The sequence below is a fragment of the Thalia democratica genome, chromosome 7 (assembly GCF_965202585.1).
Source record: "Thalia democratica chromosome 7, ktThaDemo2.hap1.1, whole genome shotgun sequence".
In the NCBI taxonomy this organism is placed as follows: Eukaryota; Metazoa; Chordata; class Thaliacea; order Salpida; family Salpidae; genus Thalia; species Thalia democratica.
In genome coordinates, this window is record NC_139171.1 from 65,979,850 (window position 1) to 65,990,270 (window position 10,421).

Consider the following 10,421-nt stretch of genomic DNA (forward strand, 5'->3'; position numbering starts at 1 on the left):
ACAGAAAGTATCTTTTTAGAAGTATTTTTCCTTAATGGATATAGAACACTACTTTAAAAATGATTTGTGTAGATATACTATATTTTTCGTTCTAACCATAAAGGTGTATGTATTATAATAAAGTACTCTACCAATTTGATCTTCGAAATGAGAAAAGTAAACTTCTTTTCTAGAACTTCACTTTGCAAACTAGTTTTATGTTCTGTTTCTACTGTTAGTTTCCAAAGATAAGTAGAGAAATATATAGTAAACTATCACAGAAAAAAAAAAACATTAGAGATTCTTATTTTCTTTATTATCACTTTTTATTTTTAAATATCTTAGCGTTAAATTCATATAGACATTTACATTGCTTTTAATATAACTAAAATCTTACATGTTTTGTATAGTAGAGTTTTTGTTAATAAGAATACCATATATAATCTTTTAATTTTAAAAACAATTGCTTTGTGACTTTAAAAAATTAATTGACTTTACTTGAACAAAAGTTACTTTTATCTTAAACTACTACTCATAACTGTTTGGTATTTTAAAAATCTAGTTGCTGTAAAACCTGGTATACTAATAAAATCCACCCGCGTTCAAAATCCAACCAATATTTTTTTACATTTTCTTTATTAAATAATTTGTTTTATATTGTTTTTTAGGTTTTTATTTATTATTTTTTACTATTACTGTTACCCCTAACCCTTACCCTCGTTCGGTAAGCGGTTCTCGAATTTGACTGGATGGATTTTGATCGCGGGTGGATTTTGACTGGGTGGATTTCGATTGGGTGGATTTTCATCGCGGGTGGATTTTGAACGTGTACCGTAAAATCTAAACAGTATAGGACAAAGGATTTTACACTTAGATTAACAAACATTTAATCGTGATAAATTAAGAAGAAAAAAGGATACGTTTTAGAACTGCATGAATATAAACAACTTTCAATTAAAACGATTCTGTTTTGGGAAAATAAATTACAATTGGCAAAAAGTTGTTATTATAAGGCAACTTTACTACCACATTATTTTTTATATTTGTTAGGGAAAATTCTTGTACAGAGTATGGGAGTTTGAGAATTAGAACAAATTACTTGCCCAAGAAAAAATTATAACTTACTTTTTTAAATAATAATTTACTTTTGAAAATAGATTATAATATTTTTCGTAAAAAGTTTACTGAGTTGATTTGTTATCCTACAACAAAAATTTGCTTTATAAAATAATGATTGGTTTTTCAAGTAAAAACAATTGAATTACGAAAGCCATCATATATTTATGATTAATAAAAGTTTTATACATTAAGTAAAAAAAAATACTTATAGATTAATAGGTAGAGCAACTTAAAATAGTTTAAAATAACTATTATTAAAATAAAATTGATCATATGTACTATTCTTCAATGGAAACGTTAAATTTGCTATAAGGAGAAACTAAGTTATTGAAATTTATTTTTATATATAATAGTATACAAATTTGAAAATAAAATTTGAAAAATTTAGTTACCAATCTAAATATACATTAAAAAGATAAACATCGGTTTAAATTCTGATCTTTTAATTAAAATGTAGTAAAGTTATGTATTTATACAGGAAAATTTGTTTTGATTAAACTATTTTTATACTTAAACAATTAAATTACTTAACATATAAAGAGCAGAGTATATATTTATCTATTTTGTATCTAAAATAAAACCTATTGTATTTTAATTTTTTCTAATAACTTTGATAAAATAAACATTAAATTTAGTTTTTGAAAGTATCGAAAAAGTATTATAAAACAATTTACACGTAATATCCTGTAAGTTATGAGTAATCATTTAAAAAATATTGTTGCAAAAAATTATGAACTGCTAAAACTTTTCTAAATATCAAAAGTTAATTTAACTTAACACAAAAAATTGTGTTTTAAATAGTTTAAGTTAAAATAGACACTTATGCAAAAAAAACAAAATATTTTTATCAGTTTCTCTATTTTTAAGCATGCACACTCAAATTTTCTAATTAATTTTATACGCATTAAAAGTAATTACATTAAAAAAATATTTTAATTAGTAAACTTTTTTATATTTAAAAGAAATGTACTAAAAATAATATTAAGAACACACTTTACTATACAGAGCTTACTTTTAATCAAAAATTTTTTCTTTATACTGGGTGCCAAGAGTTTTTTGAATTTTTTCCCGGTTTTCTGAATCTCTTCTAGGCTTTTTTAAGTACAGGTTTTTCTGTCCCTTTGAAGTAGATTAAATTTAAGATTTCAAAAATTCTTAACTATAATAATAACATTGAAAAGATGCTGTAAAGCTATATTAAATGTGTTTTTGTACTAAATATTTTTTAGTGGTAAGAAAATTTTTATGGAAATGATAAGTTTTTCGTACCTTGTTAAAACTTTGTCATTCTACATGAAAAATTATTAAAATTCCAGGTGTTTAATCCATACTGTCAAATTCCAGATTTTTTACAGGATTTCAGGTTTTTTGGCAACCCTGTTAAATTAAAAAATTATGAAATTTATTAAATAAAGAAATGATTTTGAAAACAAAAGAGTTAGACGCACGCATTATTTATAGTCAAAATAAGTTTGTAAGCTGAAATTACTTGTAAAAAGTTTGTTATGACTACAAAAAATACAAACATGTTTTAACTCATTTTTGTTCATTATATCCATTTTTACAGATTTTTAACAGTAGTAAATCTTTTATAAATTTTTACTGCTTCAGTTCTAGCACCTAGCATTATTAAAACCACAAATTCAGTTATTTATTATAAATTTGCTAGAAGAATAGGCTTTTTTGGGATTTTTTAACATTTTTTAAGAGCTAGAAAATGATAGGATGTTTAACAAGCTTATGGTATACTAAAACTTCTATAAAAAGCAGTGAAAAAGCATAATCATACCTGAACATAGAAAATGACAGAAAAAACAAGGAATACAACAACTAACATAATGATTTAACAACACAAAAGACAATGTTCAAGTAAGACAGAGTTGATGAGTAACACATACATGCATTTATGAAAAGAAATTCTACCAAAGTGTATTTTCTATACAGAGGATCGAAAGTTAAAGTTGTTCAAACTCAAAAAACACAAATTGGTTTGTTTAACTTAGTTTTTAAAAACGTATTAACTCAAGCACTTTATAAAAACAAAATTTTCAAACAAAGAGTTATCAATCAAATTATTTGAGATTTCATATAACTCTTTAACTTAAACTAGTAATTTCAGTGTACTCAATAAAAAAGATAAAATTAGCTTTTTTTAACTAAAGTCACTAAAAGTTTTACCTTGAAAATACTTTTTTAAGTAAAAATCTAGACATTATACATTTACTCAAACATTCATTTATCAAAAATTCCTTAAAACTCTTATCATATCTGATTAAAATAAAATTTTATGTCACAAAAAATAACTAATTAACAGAGATAGTAAATTTCAAATATTTGCAGTGTTGAACATAGAAAAGTTTATACTATGACATCATATAAATGAACAGTGACATCACAATACGGATAATCTTCAAATTTTATAGCAGACAGTCGCGGATCAAGTCATTCTATTATGACGTCATAGTTCACAATACAGGCAGTGTCCTTATAATTCTTGCGCAAACTACGCCAACTGTGGCTAGCCCACTCAGTTTGACCCAGGTGTTTTTGCTCGATTCGTCCTTATTACTTTCAACTTGGGGGCTTTTGTTTTTGAAATACTTCACCATGTTTTGTATCTGGGCTGCCTTGTATGTACCAATGAAGCTTGCTGAGGTTTTCGGCACAATTTGGAGAGTCTTGATTGGCTTGTTTGCTGGTTCATCTTGGTTTAAAATAGCTGCGTTTCTTTTCAAAGAATCAAAATACTTTGTATACTCTTTTTTTAATTTACTTGTAAAATCTTTGGAGTACGCATGAAAGAAGCAAGTTGCATCGTTTATGTTTGAAAGGACAAATGGTATTTTAGTGAAGGTGAAAGACTGCTGAGAATTGTCTTTGTTGATGAAGTTGGAAAATATTGTCTCGAAATAGGAAAACTTTGATCTGATAACACCTGGAAATGCAGGAACAACATCAGGGTTTTCAGCTTTTGGTAAACTAGATTTTGAGCAAGGTATGGTTGGTATAGAAATATCATTTAAATCTTCAGTGATGGTAGCTTGGTCAGTATTGGCATCAATGGATTTGTGTTTCTGTTTTGTACTGTTTTCTTTTTCACTTGCAGATTTCTTATTAACTTCATCTTTGTTTCCAATTTCAAGGAAGTGAGTTCGTCTTGATAAAGCGCCATTTGTTACCTGTTGATAATAAAACTATTCAAATAAAAATCTAAATATATTAAATTTGACTTTTTGTAAACTAAAGGTCATAGGTGGGATTAAATTATTTCTATAAATTTATTTTTACTTAAAAAATTAAGCTTCCAGCTTTTATAACAAGTACTTTGAATTTTTCTAAAATTGTATATAAGTATAAAGTGTTAATTAAAATACAGTTTCATAGCATTTTTGATTTTAAGGATGTTTTCTAACTTTTATAGTATACTTTTTCAAAAGTACGCAGGCTTTGTAGACTTTTTTTTAACAAATCTGTTACACAAATAATTTCTGCTGTTGAAACTGGCCTAATGACAAAACAATTTGCTCATCTTTATAAATACAGGGGTAAAAAAAATAAAGCTTGTAAAAAATTAAATTATTTAAACAATGTTACCAGTTTTAAACTTTCAAACAGCTTTTGAAATATAAAAGTACAAAGTTTGAGAATTTCAATAGGTTTATTTAAAAAAGTTTTAACTAAATATGCAAAAAAAAAAAACCTAGCCAATTATACTTTTTATCTTTAATAGTTTTCAAAAACTCACAGTAATTTTTTTATGCAGTTTGTTTGTAAATAAACAAAAATATAGTTTTACTTATTTTATAGTTACAAAAAATCAAGCCATGGTTTAAAAAATCTACAAGTTTAATGTACACTATTTAAGTTCAAAGCGCTTTCAGACAACAGTCCGCCCTCAGCAAGCTTTGTTAAACTAAAAGAACTCCATATCTATATATTTCATATGTATATACAAATAAAATTTAGTTAAAACTTCAGGAGAAAAAATGGTCTTGTATACTATAATGAAAACTTATATTACTACAATTAAAAAATTAAATATAACAAAATAAGAAAAATGTGATCATATTTTTATATCCACTACAATGGTTTGAGATAAAAAAACAAAGTGAACTTGTACCTTTACTTGACTTGAATGTAATTAGTTTTTATAATAGCTCAAATCTTTGAGCAGAAACAGTTACTTGGGTCAGTAACAAAATATATTTTTTTTAAAAACAGCTGACCTTATCATTGATTGCACTACAATCCAAGGGTGAAACGAAGTAGAGGAATGAAAAATAAGATCCATGCAGGCAAGTTGTTTCATTTAATTTGAACTTCTTCATCAGGTTTTGTACCATCTGTTGGTTGTTGTGAATATACATGGCAACAATAAACTCCCGATGCTGTTTGAAAATATATTGTTGTGGATGTGCTAAGAATTGAAACAAAATTTCACTGATAAGAACTTAAAAGAGATAAAAAACATATTTAAAAAATACTTTCTGTTAATGGATGCAAGACACTCTATTTTGTTACATATTTCATAGTTAAAAATACTAATGAAAATATTAGTTAAAAATATTTTTTAAATTACATCAACAATTTTAAAATATGTAGTATGTATACTTAGTTTGTAAAAGTTTGGTATTGAGAAGTGAGAGCAAAAAATTATTTTGTTAACCTTTTCTGTTATAGCCAATAGAATTAAATTAAATTTCTTAAGTTTTCTTAGGTAAGCTTTTTTTTTATGTTTAAAAAAGTTCTTCTTCAGTTTAAATAAATCTAAGTACATTTTTAAGTACTTTAAAAAAATTTAAAAATTTTTATTCAGTATACAAATACTTAAACTGTTTTTATTCAAATGCTACTTCATTAACAATTAGTTTTAAGGTAGTTTTGACAAAAAATCATTAGTAATTATTAATAAACAATAGTAACCTTCTTATAAGAATTGTATTTCATTGGTACTTTATTTGCAACTATCACTTTGACTGGCCGTTTTTGCTGGGCTACAATTCTTTTGCTTATATTCTTCCATTTTTGTGCCTTTAAATTTAATGTAATATTTTTTAGAAATCTATTATGAAAGTTTGTTGGTAAATTGGCAAAAAAAAGGAAGAACTCTGAGTTTTATAAGAAGCTTTACACACTTAAAGATTTGTACAAAACCTTATGAGAATTATTTTGTAATAATCTTAAAACATACGTTTTAGATGATGAAACACTTAGGTATACAATAATTAAGAAAGTAATTTTAAGTATATGAAAACATGTAGTTTTAATTTTTTTGATACTAACTCAAGTGTTGGCAAAAATAAGGGTTATTATACTCTACTGAAGTGATAATTTATAATTTTAATTAAGTCTTAAACTAAACTTTATAATTACTTACATTATCATTAAGTACCTATAACTCTATATACTTTGTAATTACTATAGATTTAAAACAAATAATTTATGTATCACTTTTTGTATAACATAGGAACTTTACAATAAATGATTTCATTACAGAAATAATATGTGTTAACATGTTGACTTTAAACAAATCTAATAGCTTTTAATTTTTGATACTTAAATTGTATTTATGATATTCTTGTAAATTAATACGTATAAAGCAAAAATTATAAACAGTTTATACAATTGTCAATTTAAAAAAAATTAAAACTTACATTTTTATTTACTTTAGCAATAATTTCGCGTTTTTTTGTACATTGGGCTTTTTTCAATCTTGTGATAATAAACCTTGCATGCTTGAAGCACTTTGTTTTTCTTAGTATATAACAAACCATTATAAATGTCTGTAAAGCATTGAAATTCTTAATTAAAACAACTAGTTATGAAAAAAACTTAAGTTAAATAGAAGTGATAGCTTATGTATGAATTTCACATTTTTAAAAACTAATTAAAGAATTTTTAATTTTTAACATCAAGTTATTGAAATTTAAATATTTGTGATAAGTAAAATAATTATGATGCACTAACTTTAATAATTACATTCGAAACTTATAAAATTACTTTAAAGAGTACTTAAGTTGAAAAAAATAGAAAAAATAAAAGTTTTGAATATCAATTGTCTTTATCAAAAGTATTTATTTCTAATAAAACAAGCTCAATTAATATGGTTAAGTAAACTTTACTTATACAAATTTCAGATATTTATATTAAGTGAGAATATTAGATTAAATATAATTTAATTATATTTATAACTATTTAACTTTACAACTTTAAATAATATAAAACATTATTTTAATACGGCTTAGGGGAGTTTACCTTGATTTTTACATGTTATTTTAAAAAACATGTGATACTTGCCTATACCCTTAATACCAAAAAATACTTTGAAAATAAATAAAAAATGTCCTAAAAATGGTTATTCTAGTAAATTTAAAAGAATTTAAAAAAAAAACAGTATACTTCGAAAAAACAAAACATATCTACACCACAGAGCTACATACAAACAGATTATTGTATTTCAGGAACTAGTTATATAAACAAAATTTTATTTGAAAATTTAGAACAATTTATAACTATTAAGAATTAAAAATTTTTCAACAAAGCTGCAAAATAAACTACTACCAAATATAAATATAAACCATCAATTTTATTTGTTTTGACATAATACTTTAACTTTGCACTCATGATGTTGTGTAAACAAGCTTGTTTGTCCAGCAAGTTCAACTTTATACTTTATACAAAACAACTTTTCCAAACACCAAAAGACTAAATTTACAAATATCAACATTTTAAAGTACTTTTTACAAAAAACTTACAGTTGTATTAAAATATTATTACAATTCTTTTATTTTAAATTTTACACCAAAAATAAATACTTTAACTTGGCTTCAAAATGCTTTATTTCAAAAAATGTACTTTTACACAAACTTACTTAAAGGTAATACATCCATTTATATTCAAATTTAAAAAAAATACTATGTAACATACAACTGAAAAAAAAACTTATGAAAGTAAACTTGTAAACAAATTAGTATTTAATACATATTTATCACCATGGCAATTACAAAAGTTAAGTATAAATAAAAAACTTGAATAAATATTTAACTAATGGTTTTTTATTAGAGTTACAACAAGTATAAAATGATTTAAAGTTGTATAAATCAGCTCTACAGCTCAAATTATGAAACCACTGAATTACCTGAATTCCAAAACGTTCATTGGTTAATTTTAACATGCCATAGCATCATGTGATGTTGCTAGTATAAGGCCATTACAAAATTCCCTGAAATAGAACTACTACTACATTTCTCATTATTATTGTTTAATCATCACTGTTATCAAGGTTTATGTTTAAACTTTTCTAGAAATATTTTCGCAACAAATATACTGTTGATGTAAGCTAATAATACTTTTCTTAGCTTATGTTTTTTTTATAATTAAAAATCAAAAAATCTTGTTAAATAATTTTTTAATTTTTTTAAGTTGAAATACATTTCTAATAACTTATATCAATATTTTGTGCAATAAAATATATAATTTTTTCGTTTTAAAGAACAAACAAAAACGACCATAAAATAAGTTTAAAACTTTTGTTAGATAAAAAACTAAAGCAGCTTTTTTATTAATTAGTTTGAATTTGTTGGCAATATTTTTTTATAGTTTATTAAACGATAAAAAACGCTAAAAATATTTGTTCCTAGGACCTGGTGCACAAAGAACGTTTCAGTTATCGAGTCGCACCACACACCATACATACGTTTTAATGTCTTTTAACAATTCAACTCTTAATAGTTTATCACAAGTATACATTTTTTAGAATAAATACGAACAGGTTCACTGCACGATTTTTCAAAATCTAAAAGTTTAAATTCCAATGCATTGAATTTTTATACTTCTAAATTATTGTCAATTGTAGTTCTAACTTCTAATATATATTATTTTCCAATTTTTTTTCCTCTATAGTAGTGTAAATTAAACGTTGTAAAACAAAACAATTAAGTTGTTTTAGATTTTTTTTTTCTATGGACAATAAGTTGCTCATAGGTTACAATTAATTCATTTAGATTTAAAAAATTATAGAGTTTAAATTTTTTAGTTTATAACTTTGGACAAATAGACGATTTTTACTTTATCTAATCCAAACTTAAACAAAATACCAAAAACTGTAAACGTTTGGCTGTTATCACTTTAAAGAAAGTGTCGAGTCTGAAAAATTGTCGACCAAACACTTGCAAAGTTTTTAAGACTTTCAAAAGTTTTCTTTTAGCTTCATGGTTAACTACGATTTGAGATTTTCATAAATAACTTTAACTTGTTTTAATTAATAAAAAGAAACACTTTATTAGTGTTTAATTCTTTATTGCTGTGTATAAAACACAATTAATAATCTTGACGTGAAAATTTGTCCATTAAGTTTTTGTGAAGTAATAATGTGATCAAGATATCGTACATCTTTGTTTACGTGACTTTTTATTCTTTCCGTCATTTTCTATTTCTGTAAACATGTTTACTAAGTAGACAACCTAATATACCTCATCTTAATATTGCAATAGTTCTCTAAATAGTTAGATATTTTAAGGTTAATTAAATAAAAACTTGCTTATAGAGCAGCTAACTATTTAATAAAAATTTTTTAAATTCTAAACTTTGGAGTATTATCAGTAAATTTATGTATCAATTTTGGATAAAGTTTCTTTAAGTAGTTGTAGCTCATTATTTATTAGTTTTTATAAAAAATTCTAACAAAATTTAGTCTAAGTTTTTAAAGTCAACTGTTACTCAATCCAAAGCTATAGTTTTAATTAACTAAAAATTATTAAATAATAGTAGCTTTACGACAGTTTTAAAACAAAAAAACTATCTAAAAGTTACAAAGTTATTATAGAAAAAATACATAAGTTAGTACTTAGTATATTTTTAAAAATCAGAAATTGTTCTTAGATAAAATCTCATTTTGTTCTTTGCTTTTTAGAAACATTACAACCTCAAAAAATAATAAAAGCATGTTTTATTTGTTGTATTATTAAACTACTTCTATCTTTTGTTTTACTAACCCATTTGTTTGATCATGTTATTTATTAGTTGATTTAAATCTTGTGAATTTGTGTCTTCTTGTCTGGCTGAAATTTCTAAATTTTGACTTGTACCTGTAAAAATAGATAACTGGTATTTTTTTTATAAAAACTCTTGCTTGAAATAAGTTTTTATACAAGCTTGTCTGAAAAAGAATTGTAGTACAAAGAACTTAGTCAAAATTTGAGATAATATTTTCTACGAAAAAAAAAGTTGTTTTTAAAAAAATATTTTCTTTAATTTATCTTGGTAATCACAAATTATATTAAATAGTAAACAACGTGAAAATATATTTTCTTATTATGCTAGAA

The 10,421-nt window shown here is 23.9% G+C and overlaps 1 protein-coding gene across 1 annotated transcript; it reads right to left on the minus strand.

Annotated features, from left to right (window-relative positions):
- Positions 1–1,908: 1,908 nt before the first annotated feature.
- Positions 1,909–6,877, minus strand: LOC145840421 (uncharacterized). The gene is made up of 4 exons (XM_082947677.1): positions 6,753–6,877; positions 6,022–6,129; positions 5,325–5,486; positions 1,909–4,277 (listed from the first exon to the last, which is right to left on the minus strand). Exons 1-4 carry the CDS (start codon positions 6,870–6,872, stop codon positions 3,564–3,566), a joined length of 1,104 nt encoding a protein of 367 aa, XP_082803803.1. The 5' UTR covers positions 6,873–6,877; the 3' UTR covers positions 1,909–3,563.
- Positions 6,878–10,421: the final 3,544 nt, after the last annotated feature.

Coding starts and splice junctions, on each gene's coding strand:
- LOC145840421 (XM_082947677.1), bottom strand. CDS start 6,872: ATGGTTTGTTATATACTAAGAAAAACAAAGTGCTTCAAGCATGCAAGG. Junction 5,487..6,021: donor AATACAATTCTTATAAGAAG/GTTACTATTGTT, acceptor ATTTTCAAACAG/CATCGGGAGTTTATTGTTGC. Junction 4,278..5,324: donor GTAGTGCAATCAATGATAAG/GTCAGCTGTTTT, acceptor TATTATCAACAG/GTAACAAATGGCGCTTTATC.